At 37.9% G+C, this 22,003-nt stretch overlaps 3 protein-coding genes across 3 annotated transcripts; 1 reads left to right on the top strand and 2 right to left on the bottom strand.

Moving 5' to 3' along the window:
* Positions 1-1,951: 1,951 nt before the first annotated feature.
* Positions 1,952-17,835, bottom strand: LOC132262449 (cholecystokinin receptor type A-like). Its single transcript, XM_059761721.1, has 5 exons — positions 17,721-17,835; positions 11,639-12,178; positions 7,443-7,640; positions 5,879-6,079; positions 1,952-2,394 (listed from the first exon to the last, which is right to left on the bottom strand). Exons 2-5 carry the CDS (start codon positions 12,039-12,041, stop codon positions 1,952-1,954), a joined length of 1,245 nt encoding a protein of 414 aa, XP_059617704.1. The 5' UTR covers positions 12,042-12,178; positions 17,721-17,835.
* Positions 16,523-19,809, top strand: LOC132262448 (DNL-type zinc finger protein-like). The gene is made up of 2 exons (XM_059761720.1): positions 16,523-16,556; positions 19,535-19,809. The coding sequence occupies exons 1-2, from the start codon at positions 16,523-16,525 to the stop codon at positions 19,807-19,809; spliced, it is 309 nt and encodes a 102-aa protein (XP_059617703.1).
* On the bottom strand, positions 19,807-21,945 carry LOC132261911 (uncharacterized). The gene is made up of 3 exons (XM_059760943.1): positions 21,728-21,945; positions 21,063-21,650; positions 19,807-21,001 (listed from the first exon to the last, which is right to left on the bottom strand). The coding sequence occupies exons 1-3, from the start codon at positions 21,800-21,802 to the stop codon at positions 20,051-20,053; spliced, it is 1,614 nt and encodes a 537-aa protein (XP_059616926.1). The 5' UTR covers positions 21,803-21,945; the 3' UTR covers positions 19,807-20,050.
* Between the last annotated feature and the right edge of the window lie 58 nt (positions 21,946-22,003).

Below are 22,003 nucleotides of genomic sequence, written 5' to 3'. Positions count from 1 at the left end.
GTTATTATATAGCATGACCACTTTTATTATAGTTTTTAAGTTTATATTAATGTTTACTATCAAACCTAAGTTTATCATTGAGAGAAAATTTTTTGCAATCTGCATGGTTCTGGAATTTAATATTCCGCAATGTATATATGTAGGTATGAGAATATTCGTTATGAATTTTTAATTTATTGTAATGTCTACAATGCATTTGCATATGCTTCAATGGCACTTTATAAGATGAAATTCGTTGTATGATAGAGAAAGAATGGAATAAGAGAATAAGCAGTGGCTTGAAAAATAACGAAAAACTTTTATGATAAGAATATCTAACTTATTGTATTTTTTTTTAATAACAGTCATAAAACTGTGCAATAGATACTAAAAAAAATTAAGCAAATCCAATCAGAGTATTAAAATTTTGCTTTAATATTTTAACTAGAACGCATTGCATGCAAAAGAATAGATTAAAATTACATTTAACCTGTTTCAATTACATTATGAATATTACGTTTTTTTACACTGAAATCCTTCTCATATATTATGTACAATAAAGGTGTTTCTTCGCTCGAGATAATCTGGAAGTGTGGAGGGAAAAAGGCAAATCTTAATATTATTTCTTCGCCACTTCTCCGTATTTTCCTTCCAGTTTGATCCCAAACTTCACCATAGAATTTTAAATTATACCTACCGCAAGGCTTTTGGCTCTTTCAACCTCAAAATACATGAAGATTATATTGAAGAGGATAGGAAAATATAACACAAGAAGTTTCCTTTACAATTCAAGCATTTTTCATTAACCATTTATGTTACTGAGTTGCTTGAGAAATGTCTCCTCTGTATGTATTTTTAAATTTCCTATCACGTTCAGAGGTTATTTCACCACTACTGGACTTGGAAACATTCTCTGTATATTATTGCTGATAGAAAAAACGTCGTGTCTGTGACATTTCTGTTTTCATTCACTAACATCATTTGTTTTGGTCCAAAAATGGGATTTTATAAGGTTTGGGTTTGAAGAAATAGTGTAAAATAAATTTTATGATTTCTAAAATATCTGCAAAAGTCAAAGCAAATGCTTAAATACCATCAATCTTCTTCAGATATGCTGAAGGTACTGGGAAAAATTTAAAGTGGAAATTCACAATATGAAAAGTAGCAAAATTGCTGTTTTCTCAATTTATTTGAAAGTGAGCAATCACAATCTTAATATATACATATATGTCACTCGAAATCATTATTACTTTTCATTGAATGCAGATATGTACTTTTCGTCAACGTTGATCCCTTTAAGAGTAAACAAATTACGGAATAAACCGAATCCCATTTTCCATAATAGCAAACACACATGCGGATTTTCAAAGCCTGGAGGAATTTTCGGACATTGCCCTATACCAAATAACACTTGAAATAACATATGTATTTTGACCAAAGCTCGACTACCGCTTAAGTCTTACATATTAAAGATGTGAGCACAGAATTTAATAATGTACAAATTCTGTTACACGAGCATGAAATTATTTCATTAGGATATCAATTGAAGGAGAAAAGCAGGAAAATAATGTTATTCTCCTCCTCATAATAATAATATTTCATTGAAACTCAACGTATCTTCGTGAGAAACAGCCATGAAACTCAAGTATACAATTCTTACCTTGGAAAAAAATACCTATTATCCAAAAATCAGATAAACGTTATCATAAAAACATTTCATTCGTTTGTCTGAGACAAGCTGCTAGTTGAGTAACGAACGAACCAGAGAAAGACACAGGTAAATTCAGTGACTTCAAAAAGCTTTATTAAGTTAACTTGAGAATGAATAAAGACATTTAATGAATGGATACGCATGGTGTAGTCAAAATAACAAATGGTCATATGTTATCATGTAACATACTTAATGTACAATAACTTGGAAGGGTACGCAAGTCACAGAAAAAGAGACAACACACAAAGACTCTATTGGCGCTTAGTAGGAGCTGTCTGTGCAGAGTCGATGGTTAATGTGGAGTTTCGTTGTTTCCGCCTCGCTGCGCTGATCAGCACCACCTAGACCGCCGCCCAAGCCCATTCCTCCGCCGCCCAGGCTGATCCGCCGCGGCTCCCGCAATCGCTTGAAGCAGCGGAAGAGGTTGAGGAAGGCCTTGCGGAAGCCACGATTCATGAAACAATAGGTTATGGGATTGCAACAGCTAGACGTGTAGGCCAGCAGTTGGAAGAAACTAATCCCCGTTGATGAGAGATTGGCGTACACGATACCTGGCTCAAAGAGTACCATCGTGTTGATCACGTAAAGTGGCGTCCAGCAAATAAAAAACTCCAGCACTACCACAAAAAGCATTTGAATCACGCGTTTCTTGTTGAGAAGACTCTTTTCTGCATTTGACCTGCATAAAAATAAGTTTATTAAGTCTTCACTCAACCTATTTGTGGCCTTCAGGGACGAGCACACCATTAATCATAAAATATCATCCTCACAAAGTGTCGCTCAATCAATTCGCCTACTGACCACATAATACTATGCAGTTCATTGGAAGGCAAACCATTTTAATAGCTTCATCTCGAAGGATAATTGATTGTGTATTTAATTTACTGTTAAAATTAATTTTCTCTAGTAGCATAATTGCCTTGAATGGTTTTGATTGTAAAATCAGTAGAATGAAAATTAAATAATTAATTTTTTGCCGTGAATACATAAATATGACACAATTGAATTACATCTGAGCTGTCCCGGCAATATTTTTCAAATAAGTGCTTCATTTTAACTCTTTTATTAACATTTCTAAATATGAAAAATTTAACGTTCTATTGATGAGTTTAAAGTATAATCCATTCTATTTAATGGAGCTCAATATCGTAAAAAAACACCTTTCCTTTTCTTATCTCATAACCTTGATTATAGCCTAAATTATTTCTCCTTATTTTAAAGCCAGTATATATATATATGTATACAGTATGTACTGTGCATTTATGTGTAATTGTAATCAAAAGTTAAATTATAAACCTCAATGCAAATATGTAAATTTTTTAGCTCTTTCGTGTATTAAAAAAAAACATTTGGATTTCGCTATGTTGCTTTGTGTTAGTTATAAAATGCACCAAATATTTAAAAATATTCAGTTGCAATTGTCAGCTGCATAGCCAAAATAACTTTTATAACTTTTCCCATTCATCACAAATTTAAATGAGGAAAATAACCACAAGAGATTCCAAAATATGCATCCTGAGATGCATGATTCCCAAAGGAAGCTAGAATTTGCTTAATTATATTTCACTTCGCCTTATAGCTTCACCCGCTTCACCAATTTACTTTTCAGCTTTATGTCAACGGGGAACTTGAGTGAGAAATGTGGCATGTATGAAACTCACCTCCTTAAACCCGGTGCATATTTTCTCACAGAGCCCACGGCGGCCCGAGAACGGGTGGATTCTTGACTCCAGTGGTTTCGCAACTGTGTCCAGGAGACGCTATCCCTGCTCGATTGGTAGCGACAGCTTGAGGGACACCGACTGGCTGGAGTTCCTTGGGCATCTATGTATACTTCCACTAAGTTATTTGCTGAGGAGAGACAAAGAATATTTGTTTTATCACTCTTTCACTTGTTGCTTCCTCAGTACATAATCCCTCGGGGCAAGTTTTACATGTCCTGAGCTTGAATGTATGTTTAAACTTGAATAACTTTTCAATATCACTTTCGTTTAAGGTTACGAGCATGGAAATTTTTTATCGGATTTCATTACACTACCAGCATCACGAGACGAAGGAGCAAAATAATCTGAATATTATTCACATTCTATAACCCAAGAGAAAATGAATATTTTTTTTCTGTAAAATGAGCAATTTGGAAGCAAAGTAGCATAGTGTGAAAGGCAGGACGAATTGGCAGAGTCGTATGAAAAATCCGCGTCGTACCATGAATAACAATATTAGCAGTATTTTCGTACAAAGTCCTATTTCACATGTTCTCACACTCCAAGACATGCTGCCATTATCAGGCCTTGTTTGCCACTGCACGCTATGTCGGTGGGATGTACTTGTAAAAGCAGAGCAAAACGTGAATGGTATTACTGATATAAATTTCATTCTTATTAGCACCGAACTGTATTTTTTGCCCTTTCAAGCAATGCTCAGAGCAAAGCTCGTGACATAATTTATTAACATAAAAACATTCTGCCACCGTACTATTTGGCATCTCAAGGCAATGGAATCTTCTGGAAATGTACTGGAAAAGCAAGAAGGCAAGCTTTCCGGATGCGCAGATTCTTGTTGGGAAGCCATTAACATTCTCCCACTTGAGAAGGCATTGTGTCCAAATATCACTATAGAAGGACAACTTGGAGAGGATATCAGGGAACTTCCGAGGGGAGGACAATTCAGGAAAATCAATTGAAATCAATTTGCTGAATGGAATGTCAAGTTCTTAAATTGATTCAATTGAGGGGTTTGAGGGTGGAAACAGGGTAGGTAATGCAATGTTTCTAATGTATATTAGCCTGTCGTGTTTCGTTGCATTACAAATTTTAGAAACACTCAAAACAACATATCAAATAAACTTTCAACTCACATAAATTTCTATGTGCAATGACATACAATTTAATTTTGCAGTGTACAAATAGATTATTATTGATTTTATGTTCAGTGGTTGCCTTAAGCCACAAACTACCGGAGAATAATAATTAAACTAAGGGGTGAAGAAATAATGAAAATTAATTGTACTTTTGCTTGACGTTGACTGAGTTGAGGAAATTTAAATGATGTCTGCAAAGTTTCAATATTGTTTTAGAAGATTCAAACTCTTGAAATTCAAATTCTTAAATGAGAAGAGAATACATCATGAGCAATAATTTATAGTTTTCTTTGCAATTTCTTGGAAAACGCCCGCAAAGTCAACTGATAAAACTCTCACTAAAACTTCATTTTCTTTATCCATGCTGCAAAGAAAATGTTCTATTATAAAATAATTCGATACGTTTTCAAAATTTATGCTGATTAATATGTTGAATACGAAATATATTGTATAATAATCAACAACACAGCAACGTCAAACACTGAGTCGTAATTGAATAAAACCATTATGGTAAATAAAATTCTCGGACAGTTGTAACTGCTAATTGCGTTATTGAAATTTTGTTAATTGACGTTGCAACCGATCAAATTTGGAGAAATGCCAAATTTACCACGGTATAAATTGTTCTCAATTACAATGTGGGCAGAATTTCACACTTGTTCTGTGAATTTTTAATGTCCAGCAAATAAGGCAATTAGCTGAATTCAACAAGATTTCATTGCGTTTTCAATCGCCATTAATCATGGAAGGCACTTGCAGAGCTTTCAGATTCACAAAATACACAAATTGATAGCAAATCTAGCAAACCTTATATTTGCTCAACTCTTTCGTGCATCTTTTTGATGTGCCATCGAAATCATGATAAATTGTTCGAAGAATTTAAATGATGAGCTCAACACATATTGAATCGCTATTGAGGAAAATCTTACATCGCATTTGGAAAATTGAGGCTCTTTTTCATTTTATATTTTATACGTTTCATACATAAATCAAGCACATGTATATTTTCTACCATATTTATCTACAACGTGGCGTTTTCTACAACCATATGTGATTCTTTATTTACATTTTCGCGTTTTCCACCCAAAAGCTACAGAAGCTATACAAATATTACATAAAAGAAATTAAGAACAGGTATTAATTAAAACGAATTCTAAGAGAAGACAAGAATCTAAGTTTTTAGGTATTGCAATTGAAATGCAAAGGTCATACTGTCAATTTGTCATACTTATATGGCAATATTTCAAACTCAATCCTATTTAAAGGCTTGCATGTACATATGTAAGCATACCTATGTAAAGAGACACAAATGCGATTTCTATACTCACTGGATTGATTCTCAGAATTTTGATTATTCTTGAGATTCCTCTCAGTTCGCATTCCCTGCCACAATGTCCGAGTTATCAGGGAGTATGTGATGCCGAGCACAAGTAATGGAAGCACGAAGAGAAATACATCTAGGAATAAATTATACATTCGTTCGTACTCTTTCGCATCGTCTGGCCAGTGCTCCCGGCATTTGTGATGACCTGAGTAGAAAGAAGAATATCACAGATCTGTGATGTTATTGATATTTTCAAATTAAATGTCTATACAGTGTGTGTTTTAGTCAAGGATCAATCGTGTGGTGAGAAAGTGTATATATGTCACTCTTTCGGGCCACTGGGGAGCATATTCTTATGCTCCTTGTCTCGCCGAAGATGCGGGGCCACATATTGAATGAAAATAAAATTAAATCATGGATAAAAGATGATGTAAAGTGTAGTAAAAGGGAAGGGAGAAGCCATATCGCAAATATGCTTTATAACCTCGTCAAACATTGTATGCTTAGAGACCGAAAAGAAATTTATGGCTCTTGAATAAAATATTCATTTCTATATAGAACCACCACTTTGCTCATTTTTCACCAAGTTTCAAGGGAAAACGTATAGCAGCGAGGGAAGGTATCGAAGCATAACTGTGTTCTTGCGTTGATACTCATCGAGATTCAGGATCAAGCGAGCAACAATATGCGTAGGATTTTCTTCGTGAGAACAAGGGCATATTCTGCTTAAGTAAGGACATAACTAAGGATTTGCTTCAAAATACTGCCATAGTATATTGCTGTAGAGTGAAAAATTTTATGTATAGCAAGACAAAGGGTGTTTCCTTGGGACAAGACACCCAGGAAAACACCTTTGGTCATACAGATACATATTAAGTGTGGATTTATTTCATTGTAGAATGGCGAGAGCTCATTGTGAAACTGGGCAAAAAATTTCATGATCTTTATAATGTCGTCATGATGACATTTTGCTGACTGCGCTCAAGAGTATTTTATGCATAATTTGTCCTCAATATAGAGACTTCTGTATATAATGTACTTGACTTCGCTTTGACCATTTTTAATAAAAGTGTATGATAAATTAAGAAGTTTATGAAACTTCAAGTTATATTGCTCGCAAAAAAATCGATCGGCAATTAATTATCTCGAAAGAGTTTCACGCAGAAAATACTGTAGAAAATTTATACCATTTCATTCTTTAATTCAATAGGTTCCTTAGAATGTGTGAAATGGAACGTGGCAAAAAATATATTCAAAATATTGAAGGACACTGACAGCGAGCACTTGATATGAACATATAGCATTGTTCTTCAATATAATCTTTGTTAGTGCCCATATTTATATTTGACACATTTCATCACACCTGTCATAAATTTAAAAGATGTCAATCTTGATGGTTTCTCTTGTCGCTGCGAGTGTTTATTGTGTGTCAAGCGAAATAGTGGGCGTATTGAGGGCATAGCACCTAAGGAAGTTGGCGATATTGTGGAAGAAAAGAGAGGGGAAAGGTTAAAATGGGATGTCGGTGCGTCATAGACCTTGCGGGATGTGATGTGAAAAGCTCTTACCTTGACTTATGGGTATCAGGCGACTGAAGAATGCAATAGGTGACATGAACACGAGACTTCCACACCAAATAGCAGCAATCAATTTGTACGAATGACTGAGTGTCTGCCAGCGTCTCGATCGCAGGGGGTGACAAATGGCGTAATATCTCTCAACAGATATTACGACCAGAGTCCAGCCGGATACGGCTACCGTTGCGGCTATTTACCGTCGGGGATGACAAAGCGGTGTCCACAAGTCGCACATCGGAAAACAGAAAATGTCGGTGGAGAAAAGAAAAGCTGTTTAGATGGCAAATATGAAAATATACATGTGGCAGGGAGTCTGGATATCTTCCGAGGAAATTTTATACTGACTGAAGATCAACTCCAAACATCCACCACGTGAGACACGCAATTTCCTCCATCACTCCCAACCTCCATCGCAATATATTGGAATTCGCAACGGTGAAGCCCCAATTTCCGCAATTCCCACGACAGCACCATCCAATTTTATCACTATTGAGAAGCTCACACATTGATTTTCCCTTCCATAAATTCTCCCACATGATACAAATGTGACAAGTTGCGAATAAATCCTGCCGACTGATTACATTTTCCGATGGCCCGAGGGTATTTTTGTTCCTACCAAATGAACATAACACTTTTCTATTTATAAACTAAATTTTCACACTCCCGCTAACAATACATTGATGAATTGCTACTGGAGAGGGACATGAGTGTTGTAATTAATTAGATATATATTAGAGATAATTGACATTATTATCTGCCTGATGGGCTTGATATCTTAATACGGCTATTGTTTTGTGCTGTTCATTCGTTTTTATGTGTCGCGTGATTTTCCGCCACTTCTTGGCCTAACAACGCTTCTGACATCCCCAAGAGGGTATTTTAATTATGTAGTTACACGAATATAATGATAAGAAAACAGCGTATGCCTGAATGAATACCATAAGGCTAACTACCAATTTTCTTCGCTTAAGCATTTCGTCGAAAATAAACGTATAATTTTCTGCGATCAAGCAGTAACAGGGTATATGACAAATAAATAACCTCTTGTAGTTGCCCAAAATCTTAAAATCCAGTCTGCAAAATTAAATAACATATCAATTTATTGTACATGTCATAAAGTGCACAATTTCCTTCTTGGCAAAATATCAAATTCAAGAATGATTAAAGTGATTAAAAAAAAAATTGAAGGTAATATTTTCTGAGGAGAAAACTCTCGTTACCATCTTTGAAAGTGGAGAAAATTCTCAACAATATGTTTGTGATATACGATTCCAGATATCCTTTGTCTACTGTGCGTGAAATGTTGGCGTCATAAGTGAAAACTCTTTTCACCTCATTGAGAAATGTCACACTTATTGCGTTTCCCAATAAAATTTTATTTGAAGCAAGAGAGGTGTGAGGAAAAGTGATGAGTGAGGTTGAACCTTTACGAGGGCTGAATAGGGAGAAAAATGCGAGAGGGTAAATATATGGGGTACATAAGGGATCTGCAATGTGTTTAAAATGATAATGGAATTGGTATATGAAGAGTACATGTCGCTAAACAATCCTGAGGAAACCACATTGTTGAAGTTCCTATTTTTACCCAACTAATACAGATGATTTTCATCGCATCTGCATCATGGAAATAGGTTGTTAAATATGCATTTGAGATTCTGCTCAACTCATAAAATGCACATTGCAAGCACCATCATTTGCATATTCTCCTGAGAATTTTCAATAAACAAATAAGTAAGTAAAAAATAGTTTTAGCAAATTAGGGATGATTAATTATGAAACACTCATTTTCACAAATATTTACATTTAGAAAGTTTGTAAATCATATTTTGGAAAGGTTTTAATAAGAAGATCATACATTTTCATCCTAATATACAGAGATTTTTTATTCATATCTTCATCCGACTTTGGCATAAAATTTCAGAGCACACACATTTATGACTAAATTTACCTTCCACGGTTCATATTCAAACTTTTATTGTAATAATTCTAATTTTTCGTGCTGCCATATATTGCAAAACCATTAAAAACATCTTTACAATCTCTTTCCCTATTCAAATATTGACCATAGAGAAGAAATTAGCCTCAAGCTATCTGTGTACGAAAAAGAGAATGAAGAAAATTGTTGTAATAGCTTCGTTAAAATGATAACAAACATAGATTAAATATTCAAGGAGAATATTCACAATATGAATTAACAGAGAAGATTCATTAAGTCTATAACATTTAATTACGCTTGTGGGCCTCAACATTCGGATGACCTCTTTCTTGTTAAATAAACGCAACATTGGGTGCTTAATTGTGAAAATGGCGAACAAAGGTGGTAATTGTTTATTAATGAGATCTTCCAGGGGAGAATTTCCATAATTTCTTTGAGGAATTCTAATGTGAAATACACGGATGATTTTAGAGAAGATTTCACAAAACTGGCGGAATTAGTCTTTAAATTCTCTTAACCATTTTCACAAAAATTCTGCATCGTACGTTGATTCATGCAATATTAAGAAGAAGGACATTTTATTTGAATTGGCTTTGTCAAAAGATTCTTGTCGGGAAATTTTTCAACATATCACCAGAGGCAATTTTTCCTCAACCTTTTTCTACACAATTTTCATTATTTTTTAGCTTTTTACCCTTCCTTTCTCAATGCTCAACGGCAAACAAGGAAAACGTGGAAAACCCTGATGGCGCTTCCCTTTTTGCAATCATTTTCCCAATTATCTCCAACGACTTAGGTGAGGTATTTGTCTTCAATTGCCCTCCAATTTCCATTAATTGGTGGCATAAAATAAAACAGCGATAAACTGTGAAAGAGCACCAATCGAGCCTATGTAGACAGAGTGATAATGCAAAATTTATAGCCCAAGCGTTATGTCTTTCAGCTACACTGAAAGTTGCTGAAAGTGACGTGAACTCCCAGGAGTAAATCCTTCAGTCCAGTAGACAAAATCGATTCATGATAGAACATGAGCTGATTTCTCAGCTTATCGCGATAGTTGAAGGTATCCTCCTGATTAGACGTGTCCAACTTAGTAATGAATCGAGTGTGATTCCATCCCTTAAGCGTCACACTTGGCCTAGTCGGTTGTGCGATGGATAAGTGATCACACTCACCGAGGAGAATATAGGAATCTAATCTAAGCTAATCTAATATTTATAAATCTCTAATGTCGAGCAATAGTGCACTTAACCATCTGGATTCATTGGGAGTTGAATACAATCACTCATTTGACAAAAATTGCAGTGAAAAGTAAACTTCCGCAAAAATTCATACAAATTGCTGGTAGAGATCATAGTAGGCATAGGCTGGGCTTGGAATACGAGTGCAACAAACTGTTCCCTTCCTTTCACTTGTTTTTTTCAAGTGTTTTTTGTCAATTTGAGCCCGCCTGCGCTACTAAGATCTCTACCGAAAATTTTTAATCGATCGATCGGTCCGTGAGTTTTCCACCCCTTGGAGAATATTCTCAAATTTCAATTCCAACTTACGCTCAGCTAATCTCATTCAATGTAACCGAATATTAATTAAAATTCAATTGGAATAGAAACAAGGAGAATGTCTTAAATATCTATCCTTATAAATTGTGGAGAAAATGCTTTAAAAAATCACGTAACTGAATTAAATGCGTGAAAGAAGCTACGTAACGGCCAGTTACATATTTACTTCCCACAGACATTTTCTTCGGGCCTGAAAGCGGGCCGACGTGAAAATGTTCTGAAATTGGAGTCAGTTAGCAGGGCATGAAAGGAGTGAAATATGTGATTGTGTGATAATTTATATACACACATGCCCGCATTCTTGATACAGAAGCACAATTTACGGGTGTAAGAATTTTTCACAAGTTCACCACTATAAGTAAAAGTCGAAAGGGTTACAAGAATGCGGAAAGTTTTACTTGTTCAATAAATCAGAGAGATTTTGTTCAGATATGTCCGATGTTTAATTTTCAATTTATGGTCTTGATATTTACAAGGAATTTGGAAGAAATTTATTGCAAAATTCCACAGAGAAATACGTGATTAAAATCGTAGAATTTTCCGTGTGGAAAATGAGCGCCAAAATATAAGTGTATATTATCCGTGTGGAGGATAAATCACAGTGCCGAGAGCACTGTTAATTGCGACAGACCCAGTGATTGATATACTGAGCTGGCGAAAATTATTTTCCATATCACCGGAGCATAACTCACCTTGGAGGAATGGCAGGAATTTGCACATGAGCTCGCCGAAGACGAAATCCCGCAGAAGTGTGCCTACCAGCGTGAATGGCATGCAGAGAACGCCGAGCAAGAGGTCGGAAACTGCCAGGTTGAGCAGGAACACATTCGTGATGGTTCTCATGCGCTTGTTCTGCACCAGAGTGAGGATGACTAGCGAGTTGCCTATCACGGCGAGCAGGAAGATCACGGCATACAGAGGAATCTGAACGCGACCTGCCGCAAGCCAAGACGGCGTCGGCAAAGCCACCGCCGATGTGTCATTCGTCGTCGCACTTTCATTGGCAATTGGCGTGTAAAATATCACAGTCACGGTGCTATTCTCCACCGAAGTGGTGTCATTTGCAGAGAAATTTGATTGCATTGCCACACTCATTCACTCACATTTCCCGGTGAGCTTCGCGTTAGGGGATGATTTGGATTCGTTGCACTTGCACTGCGTCATCGATGCGCATTTAGCGAAAATTGTCTCTTCTCTCACGACGCCGCCTGAACGTATTCCTCCCACAAAATCTGCAAATTAACACCAGAGAAAACGCCCATAATTACATCACTTTCCTTATTAATGGCGTATTTCATTTCTCAACCACACAGTAACTTAATCAACCTAGAATATATCTACTTCCGTCTCTTTTTCACTTCAGCCATATAAGCTTTCACTATTAACGAGTTTTGAGAGATTTCCCAAAAAGGATACGAGAATGAGATCAAGTGTAAACACGAAGAATACATTTCTGTTATTTTACAGAGAAACTTTTTCGGTTCTCCCGAAGAGCCAGAGACCTTTTTTCTTCACCCACAAACACATCAACACTCTCTCTAAAAAAAAGTTTCCAACAATTTATTTACGGCAGAAGAAAAGTTAAAGAAATAAAACAGAGAACAAGGGATTCATTCAGTGAATTTAATACTAATTAGATTTTATACTTCACTCATCCAGTATAATCCAGATTTCTGCGGTCAGTCTTTAAAATATTGTTAATCTCGAATCATCCATAAATTTCATTTTCGTGTAAACAAAGCTTATTCATACAGATTTCAGATTACTCTAAGCCGTCTTCTAAAACTCACTTCTTCCAAACGAGAAGATGAATTCAATAAAACATATGCAAAAGCAGGAATTCATGCATATTTAGTTATCAGAACAGGAGAAAAGCATAATCGTGGAAAATTGCTTTCAAATTAAGTTAAAGGATGATATTTGCATTTCCACTACAATTTCTAGAATATTTCACAGATGGTGCAGTTTTCAGAATCATGAAAAATAATATTACTAAATGCACACAAGTGTACAATATTGTTACAACTTTTTGTAGAACAGAAAACATTCTTTTCGAGCTTAGAAATATTTTGAGGGTAATAAATAATGGTCAAGTCAAATTTATATAAACTTTGCTAATCCTTTAAGAGAGTTTTTTCCAGACTGAAGTCCACGTGTATTAACTCTGTCATCAAAGTTAAAAGGTGAAGAAGTGAGGGTACACGTGCCTCAAGAACTTTAACTTTACATCAGGAGTTAAAAAGAAGTTACTGTCAAATTGTAATTCCGAATGGATCGAACGCTATCCATCATTGTTACATGTTGTAGGTAGATTACAAAAGTTTCTAAGGTTCTTCTGTCTTAAATTTAATTTATTATCCACCTGAGTGAATGGAGCTTTAGTGCGAGGAAACACATGCGAATTTTCTTATTCAAAATGTAAAATAAAGGTAAATTTCACAGTTCAAATATTGCCATTGTGAGCAATTGACCAAGTCTGATTATTCTGTATTCTCTTGCATCCTTCAATATGTAATATACTTTACTTTTTCAACACAGCATTCCACCATCGAGGCCAAATGGGGAAAAAACAGGAGAATTGAGACCGGCAAGAAAACCCAAAGTCCCGTGGCGTGTTCCATTTATCTTCTGGGGAGGGATTTTAAAAGGTTACGGCGTTTCGTAAGGAACGGTGACTGGAAGAGAAAGTTGCCTGGAGCGGAAAATTTCCCCACTCCTCATAAATAATAATAACTTCGCGATTACTCTCCCAAATGGCACTTTCGGCATGTTAAGAATACGAAGCGTAGGTAGGATTTTTAGTTGGCTTGTTCAAACATTTTTGATATGTGAAATACACGATGATGTGAAAACATTTTCACTACGGAATGAGAAAGATTTAGTACAGTCCAAACAAGGATTCACAGAGTTCGTCTGCTACAGTTTATTTGAAGAAATAACTTTCTGGTAAAACGTGATAAAGCGGGCAAAGATGGGAAGAATGGAAAGCTCAAAAGACACATAATGTAATGAGTAAAGAATATGTTTAATGTTCATTTCGCCGTGGAAGTATTTCATATAAGCACGTCTGCTGGAAGATTGTATTTTAAGAGATAGCACAGAAGCACTTAACGCCTCGTACCAACTTCTCACACTCATGATAACATTCAGGATAATAAAGTGATAATAATATGCTTATGAATTTCTTTGCCTATTGATTTTCTCATTCAGTATTCAGGAGTAGTTCTGAGAAACCTTCGTTATATCATTACAAAATGGCACAGCGTCCTTTGATAGCGACAAGGGACAGAGAGTAAAGTGAAGGATACTGTCAATTGGCTGCTAATATAGCATATCAAAAATTTAGAAATCCATTGAAAAGTGGTAAAAATTTGGGGTGCTCCGTGAACCATAGCATAACGTATGTAGAAAAATCAATAGTGCTAAAAGCAAGGAAGTTTCACTTTCCTGAAACACTCTGTCTACTCAAATATCCGTGTAAACACCGTCATTATGAAGGGATTTCACTCAAACATTTTCATTCTAAACACAAATTTTAACGCAAAAACTTTGCTTTCCCAGGAAGTATTAATACTTATCAGGAGGGTGAATCAAAACTTTTCGCATTACGTCAATGGATTTTTCTCCTAAAAGTCACATTTTGAGACAGAATCTCGAGCGGATTTTTCCAGACACTTATCTATCACCTTGAAACTATCGCAAAAGTCTCAACTTTGTGGTAAAATTTCCTTTTTTGTTCAGTATGTAACTGAAAAGAAGGTCGTACAATTTATGTATATTCTTGCGATAATTGACAAGAAACTTCTTGTTAATTCTTCAATGTGGAGATTATCACTCCAAATAATGTTTTCTTGAGCATGAACATGTTTGCCCTATTCTTTGAAACAAGACGATTGGTGTACAATAAAGAATCGAAATTGAGTTAATTCAATTGAACAACCAAACTTTTCCTTCTAAAAGTTTTCAAGACAAATTAAGGGGAATCGAAACCACTTCTTTCTTTGTTGGAGCCGAAATTGAATTAGTAGATGCTTTGTGGATGATATATTGCACGAACTACATATGTATTTAAAAAATCCTTCATATACTTTATAATTTCATTTTGAATTTTGGGTCAAAATCAATACGAGTATTAATTAAAGAGAATTTCATATTGAATGCATTAATTTTCTATGTGGAAATTTAGTAAAGCATCAAAGACAAACACGCATAATCTATTAATTTTTCAATATCAATCATTGCAGCTTTTAGCTTGAATTCTAGTGTATATTTAGCGTAGTGAATATTTGGTAAAACATTATTCTAACCATCAGACCTTATCAATGAATTATTATGTAGATTAATGAAAGTATAACACAAACTGCGTGAATCCATTCAACAAATCTAATTAAATATTATCTCTTCATGAACCAAGGGTCAGAACTCTAATGAGAATTGAAAAATGATAATTTGCTATATGTTCATTTAATGAAAATTCACAACGATTTTATAATCTACATAAGCTTAATTCCAAATTTTACCATTTCACAGTTTTACGGCACAACATAACAACTCAATTATCACCACATCATTGAAATGAAAAGGTAATAAGGAAGATTATGCACATTATTTCCCTCTTCAATTTACCAATAAATTACTCGCGTAATGAGACCAAATTTTCATGAGGAATAATGAGTAAAAAATTGAAAAATCTGCATGAATGTTCTTTGTGGAGTTTTAAAAAGTCAAACATGAGCAACAAAGCGTTTTTCTGAATTTCAATTTCATTGAAAACTGACATTCCTCATCGGCGCAAAACAGGGGGTAGATTTATTGAAAATCTCTCTCTCCCTCTGTTTCATGAATGTGAATTTGAGGATGTGTGTGGAAATATTTCTTTTGTGTTTTAGCGCACATCCCAGTTTGTGGGCGGGGGCGCAACACTAAAAGTTTATTGAGATGAAAAGAGTGTGGAGTCGGTTGGAGGTTTTCCGTCTTCACCACCCAAACTTGGTGTGCTTTCAGCTGTGATACTGATAAAGTAAGAAATCCCTGATATTGTGATCTAACAAAACGATGATTATCTTTTTATTCCCTTATTCTACTGACAGAAATTTATGTCATAGGAATTAACTCACTGAATCTGAATGAGAAATTAACACATTTCCGTTTGGTTGATCCCATTGAAATAGTTTTCTGCATTCACTCACTTCAAATCTGTATTCCTTCATCACAAAAGCATGTCCATTGTGAGGTGACTAATGCGAGAATCATGGAATCTTGCAAACCTTGAGAGCTTATCATTTGTATTTTGCTCACCACCAACACTTGGGCTACAGTAAATAAATTCTGGGCATTCTCATGCGAAGTGCGGTTGGAAGTGTTTCATAAAAGTTTGCATCAAATGATAAAGAAGCGTGAAATGATACTATCATTTTAACCCTTTCCTTTGTTGTCTCATTTAGAGACCACTCACGATTATTCGGGATGCTATCTTTCAGGGCTATAAATTTTACACTTCTGCAGATACTTTGCTTCCTCTCTGACACATTTTAAATTCAAGTGTTGGGAAAATCGTCCAATTTACCGCGCTGGTAATGAAGGTCGAACCACTCCTGGTGGTGCAAATGAGTGAGGAAAAATTAGCATTTTGTCGTTTAGGATTCGTCCACAGAAATTCATACTGTATATGACACGTCAAGTATTATAAATTCACAGTCTTCTTTTTGCTACCTTAAACTGTTGACACTGGAATATCTCGACGAGTGTAAATTAAGAGAAGCAGAGTGTGTATATAACATTTGCATTAAAAATATTTGTGCTCTCTGCAATACGACCGTGACTTAATTCACTTGTTTTTCCTCAACAGCAATTAATAAAGCCATCACCGTGAGGACTCTTGAGAACTACCCTGGGAAATATAAAGTCTCGCCCACCAATTCTGTGCAATAGTCCATGCTCAGTATGTATATTTTGCCACCCACTCAAGCCTTGCAACCCATGAAAAACCGCACAGAGCTTTTTGAGTAATCACTTCATCCCACATTGAACTCCTTTCACGGGTTTGCAAATTACACAGAACATTTAAAACATACATTAAGGTACCGAGATAGAAAAACACCCACTCATTTGTGGACAAAAAGTTGACTGTCTCTGCTGAATTTGAATAGAGTTGCTCTCCAATTGCAGAACTTTTTACAATTTGTTAATTAATAGTCAAATATCAATTAACAGTCTTAATCCAAGCCAGCTTGTACTTTGACAGAAGTTAGTTTAGGTAAATTGCGACATATTCAATTTTACTGGCCATTGATTTAAGCAAGAATCCCAATTTTCGGAAATTCTAATGTATGTCCAGAAGAGTTCTAACAATTAAAGATTTACTTTACTTTTTTAAAGTTTCTTTTTCAAAATTCCACATCTTACGCCAGAAAGCACCGCATACTTTCATTTTGGAAAAGAATTCGGAGAATTTAATGAACTCAATTTCTAATTTCGCATTCTTTGGTTGAAGTTTAAGCACAATCTCGCCACTGGCCGGTTGCGACAAACTTGACCTTTGAGGTCGTTTCCGGTATTATTATGTTTTTCACGCAAGCAGTGCAAGCACGAATCCCAGGCACTTCTTCGTGTGAAAGGAAATTAGAGAAAGAGAAAGAAGTTTTCGAGTGAAAACCGTCGGAACCTCATAAATTCTTCAATGATCATTTTTGAAGGACATTTAGTACTTTTTTACTCGTTCACTGCTTATTTAATTATACGGCACTTCTTGAATATTGACGAGAAAGGCGCTACCTTTTCACTTTCAGCCCACGGAATTAAGGGGTGAGTTGCGGCCTGACGCCCGAATCATCACAAAAGTTGAGCTGATAAGCTCATAAGTCTATCATAGGATATTTCCATCAATGTCAGATTTTTGCTGTCGTTGAACTCTGTTGCTTTATTAATCAAATAGGCGCTTTCTGCGTATGCCGATGGTAATTAATTCACCACCAATTGATTCACTTTGTCACATGACACTTTTGTGTATCACTTGAGCACTTCGAGCGGAGAGAGTTCTCTGGGGAGAGTCCTAATAAGTCATCCATCAGGCTCAAATGATTTACTGCTAAGTGGAAGATTAGTAACTATAGAGTCTCAGAACTTTGGCTCACGCTTGTCCGACGCTTGCTGTGGTCCGGCAAGAACTGGAGATAAAAGTTTCTGTGCTTTGCCTATTCCTGACTCCTCGAAAGCTTCGGCGTGCTTGCCGCAAACTCTCTCTTTCTCTCCGCACTTCACGGTGAAAGCATGCGATGAGAGCACTTGGCAGAGAGAGAATCAGTCTCAATCGAGCATCCAAGCAGTGCTTTTGCCGCTCCTTTCCGCACATTCGCGTGCTTCGATTCCTTTTCTCAACACTCAGATTAATTGCTTCCCAATCATTCCATCACACCTACATATTCCACCCTCGACAATTTACAATGGTCAAGAAAAGGTCACCCGTTTGAGTGGAAACAATTATTCCCAGACAGTGCGCAAAGCGGGGAAAATTGCCCAAAACACGAAGGATTTGGCAGGACAAAGAACACGAATGGGAATTGTTAATTTTTTGCTGCCCAGATGGGAAACCATAAAGATAAATTGTGGCAACCAGAGAGAAACTCTTGACACAATTTTGTGTAGGCTTTTCCTCTGTCCTCCTTCGTCACAATGAAAATAAATATTGTCCCCTTCAGGAGCACACAAATTTTTCTTTATCATTTTTCCCCAACTCCACTCTCTCGTTTCCCAATTTGCTTGATACGCTGCAGACAAATTACCGTCATTTTTATGGCAAGATCACGGTGAAAAGTTCAATGTTAACACCAAATGCAGGAAAAGGTCTCGGCAGATTTTCAGAAAAATTTAAAGTGGGGCAGCATTAATATGCCCAATTTGTTCTTCACATTTCCTTGCAACACAGCAAACTAGGCACGTTTTATGTCATATCACAGGATTCTCATATGAACTACTTATTCGTTGGAATAAGAAAATTTTCTTGGTCTTCTTTTTTCTCGCCTTTTGATCGTCTAAACGATGTGAGTTTCTGACTTGCATTTAAACCTCATTATTATTAAATCATTGCCACAATGAAATTGAAAATCAATTATTTAGGCAGCGAACAAGGGCAGCGAATGTTTAAAAGTCTCACGCGAAATGAAAAAGAAAGTTTAAAGTATAATTCGCTTGAATTTTTCAGACCTGAAGCAAATGTATACATTTTTCCAAAGAATCACGATTCCCTCGTCATTATTTCTCTTGTGATTTTAATACTATTTTACTAATCTTTTCCTTATCACAGACATCAGCCGGTATTCAGCAGATTCAAATAAATTTCGCCACGTTCCGGGCGAAATGGCGAAAAAGACCTTCAATGGCGGTGTATTTTTGACAATAAAGAAACACTTTACTGGCACTCAAACAAAAGTGTGTGTCTGAAATGTTTTTACGTAAATTTCCAAGTCTTTATCGACAAATACCTATAAGTTTGTCGCGATGGACATCATCAAGAGTTCCTGCTGTCCAGAGACTCTATTCTCCAGTCGCGACAATACACCAAAGACGGGGATTTTCTGATGAAATCCCAGCTTCAAAAGTGGTAACGAAAATTCCCACGCATCTTCAGTTGCAGTTCACGTGCAAAGTGTGCAGCACGAGGAATTCTAAGAAGATTTCCAAAGTGGCTTACACGAAAGGAGTGGTGATTGTGAAGTGCGAAGGATGCAGCAATAATCATTTGATAGCCGATAATCTGAACTGGTTCACAGACGTCAAGGGGAGGAATATCGAGGAAATTCTTCGGGAAAAAGGCGAAGAGGTCGTTCGAATCAGCCAAGAGGAGTTTGTGGGCAGGGAATCTTAGCGATCTTTCGCAGGATGAATATTTAAAAGATTTTATTAAAATATGTGAGATTATATACAAAAGAGATACATCTAGATTAAGTACAATCCGGCGATACTTAATCCGAAGTCGTCCTCCAATCGAGATTGCTCGTTGTCGTTCCTCTCGTGTTATGGCAACGCGTGAAGACCCTGGCGCGCAGGGAAGGCACTTGTGAGTCCGCGGGGAATGTATGGCGACATGTCTTTGGTGGCGGAGGAAGTCACACCCTCTTGGGCTTGCTCACGATCGCATAGTCCAGGCCGTTGTACTTCTGGTGGCCCAGCTCTGGCGTCTCGAGTCGCGCCTGGTCCGCTGGTTTGCGCAGGACGCCGTACCCCATGTAGCTGTCGTCCGCGAGGCGGCACGCTTGAGTGTCCGGATTCCCCACGATCTCGTAATCGTCGGTGCGCGGCTTGGAAGGCGGCGGCGTGGGCGGAATGATTGGAATCACTGTCTTGTAGGTAGCGGAAATCTTGGTGTTGCTCCGGAAGAACTCCAAACGATCATAATCATCGTGATCGGCGCTCTCGGAGTCTGGATTATTTGGCTCGGGAGAAGCGAGAACCAGGCTGGGCCTCGTCACCTTAGCGCTCGTCCGCACAAACTCAATCAGATCCTCTTCCGGTGTGTGAATCTGCTCGGTGTGCTTAACCTCATCTATGCCCAGCGTCCGCCACGCGTCTGTGATCGTCTCGATGCTCTCATAATCGCGTTCCGGCGCTGAGACAGGCTGCGTGACTGCCTCGGTGGCCTCCAGGGCGGCGGCTTCCCGAATTGGCACAGAGATTGGCTCGTAATTGGGTAGATTTCGAAATTTGTCCTTGCTCAGCTCCTCTGGCGCTCCGGGCAGAGCAATGGTCAATCCTTTCCTTGGCGGTTTGTGCGGAATGTGCTTGAGAAGCGGGATGGAACTGCTCGTGGAGACGTTATTCAGGGAATCGTTGGAAGAGATGAAGCCACGAATGGACGCGAAGCTCTGCTGCAGGGATGAACTGTCTGAGTCCTGGACTAGCGCCTGGTTGGGCGATGGCGGCAGAGGACTCCTGGAACCCGCCTCCATAGAGAGCGCAGCGCTGAGCTGACTCTCGCCGCAATCCAAGCTCGAGACACTCTCTCCGTTGATCAGCTTCTTCATGCTCTTCATTTTGCTGGACATGCACCGGAAAATCTCCTGCGAGTAAAAATGCGACATTAGAGGGAGGCTCTGGAGTGGTTTCAATGGCATTTCTCACCTGTGGATTGGCGTGATCCAGCCGAAAGATGCCCTCGCCGGTCTCGCACTTCCTTCCCGCCTCGAATGTGAAGTTGCCGTCGCGATAGCCGTACTTCCGGATGAAGCGATACGGCCACTTGGCCACAATGAACGCCTCGTCCTCGAACGAGCGCAGCTGGAGCTCCACAGCGGTCAAGGCTAGGCGGTAGGGCTTCATGGGCAGGTTACAGCGAATAGAGGTGTCAGAGGGGATGAGCTTGACCGTGAAAACGCCGTCGCTGTAAGAGGAGCAGTACAGATCGTTGTCCTCCTCGATGACTGAGCCACGAGCCAGGGCGCAGGTGGTTTTCTCCTTGAAGGCCACAGTCTGCAGGGCGGACAACCACTTCTTTAGCTCGTCCTCGGTGTGCGTTCCCAGCGTCACGCTCTCCGTCTTCGTGACGACGTGAATGAGATTGGCTGGCGGTCCCTCCGATGTGATCTTCACGCAATTCTCCATTGTGACGATCCGGGGATTTTTGTCAGTCTCAGAATCCGCGATCTCCAGCCGCTCGATGCCATTGCGGCTGGCTTTGAACAGCAGACAGTACTTCTGATTGGAGGATTTCTGCAAAGAAAAGAGGCCCGGGCCAGGCAATTAGTACGGCAGAGATGCTAATTGGTGCAATTGGCAGGCACTTCAACCTTCTTTGAGATGCGATTCTTGGACTGCGCCAGAATTATCACAGATCCCGCGCACACCGGAGCGTCCACGTCCATTTTTCCGCACAGGGCGCCTCTATCATTCCCCTTTCCACCCACTGTCACGCGAATGATCACAGAGATTGCAAAGGCACGGGAATTAACACGGGAGATTTGCGGAAAATACGTATTGCTCACACACTTTACATTCCTTTCTTCGCTTGCTGCTGTCAAATCTTTTCGACACACTTTTCGATGTCGGCCGCTTCAAAACGACCG

This window comes from Phlebotomus argentipes, unplaced genomic scaffold (genome assembly GCF_947086385.1).
Source record: "Phlebotomus argentipes unplaced genomic scaffold, Phlebotomus argentipes genome assembly contig_15, whole genome shotgun sequence".
In the NCBI taxonomy this organism is placed as follows: Eukaryota; Metazoa; Arthropoda; class Insecta; order Diptera; family Psychodidae; genus Phlebotomus; species Phlebotomus argentipes.
The sequence above is the reverse complement of the archived record's forward strand: the minus strand, read 5'-3'. Positions and strand labels throughout refer to the sequence as shown.

Coding starts and splice junctions, on each gene's coding strand:
- LOC132262449 (XM_059761721.1), bottom strand. CDS start 12,041: ATGAGTGTGGCAATGCAATCAAATTTCTCTGCAAATGACACCACTTCG. Junction 7,641..11,638: donor ATTCCTGCCATTCCTCCAAG/GTGAGTTATGCT, acceptor GACGGTAAATAG/CCGCAACGGTAGCCGTATCC. Junction 2,395..5,878: donor AAATTCTGAGAATCAATCCA/GTGAGTATAGAA, acceptor GGTTGAGTGAAG/ACTTAATAAACTTATTTTTA.
- LOC132262448 (XM_059761720.1), top strand. CDS start 16,523: ATGAAGGTCGAACCACTCCTGGTGGTGCAAATGA. Junction 16,557..19,534: donor ACTCCTGGTGGTGCAAATGA/GTGAGGAAAAAT, acceptor ATGAAATCCCAG/CTTCAAAAGTGGTAACGAAA.
- LOC132261911 (XM_059760943.1), bottom strand. CDS start 21,802: ATGGACGTGGACGCTCCGGTGTGCGCGGGATCTGTGATAATTCTGGCG. Junction 21,651..21,727: donor AGAATCGCATCTCAAAGAAG/GTTGAAGTGCCT, acceptor TTTTCTTTGCAG/AAATCCTCCAATCAGAAGTA. Junction 21,002..21,062: donor TGGATCACGCCAATCCACAG/GTGAGAAATGCC, acceptor TTTTACTCGCAG/GAGATTTTCCGGTGCATGTC.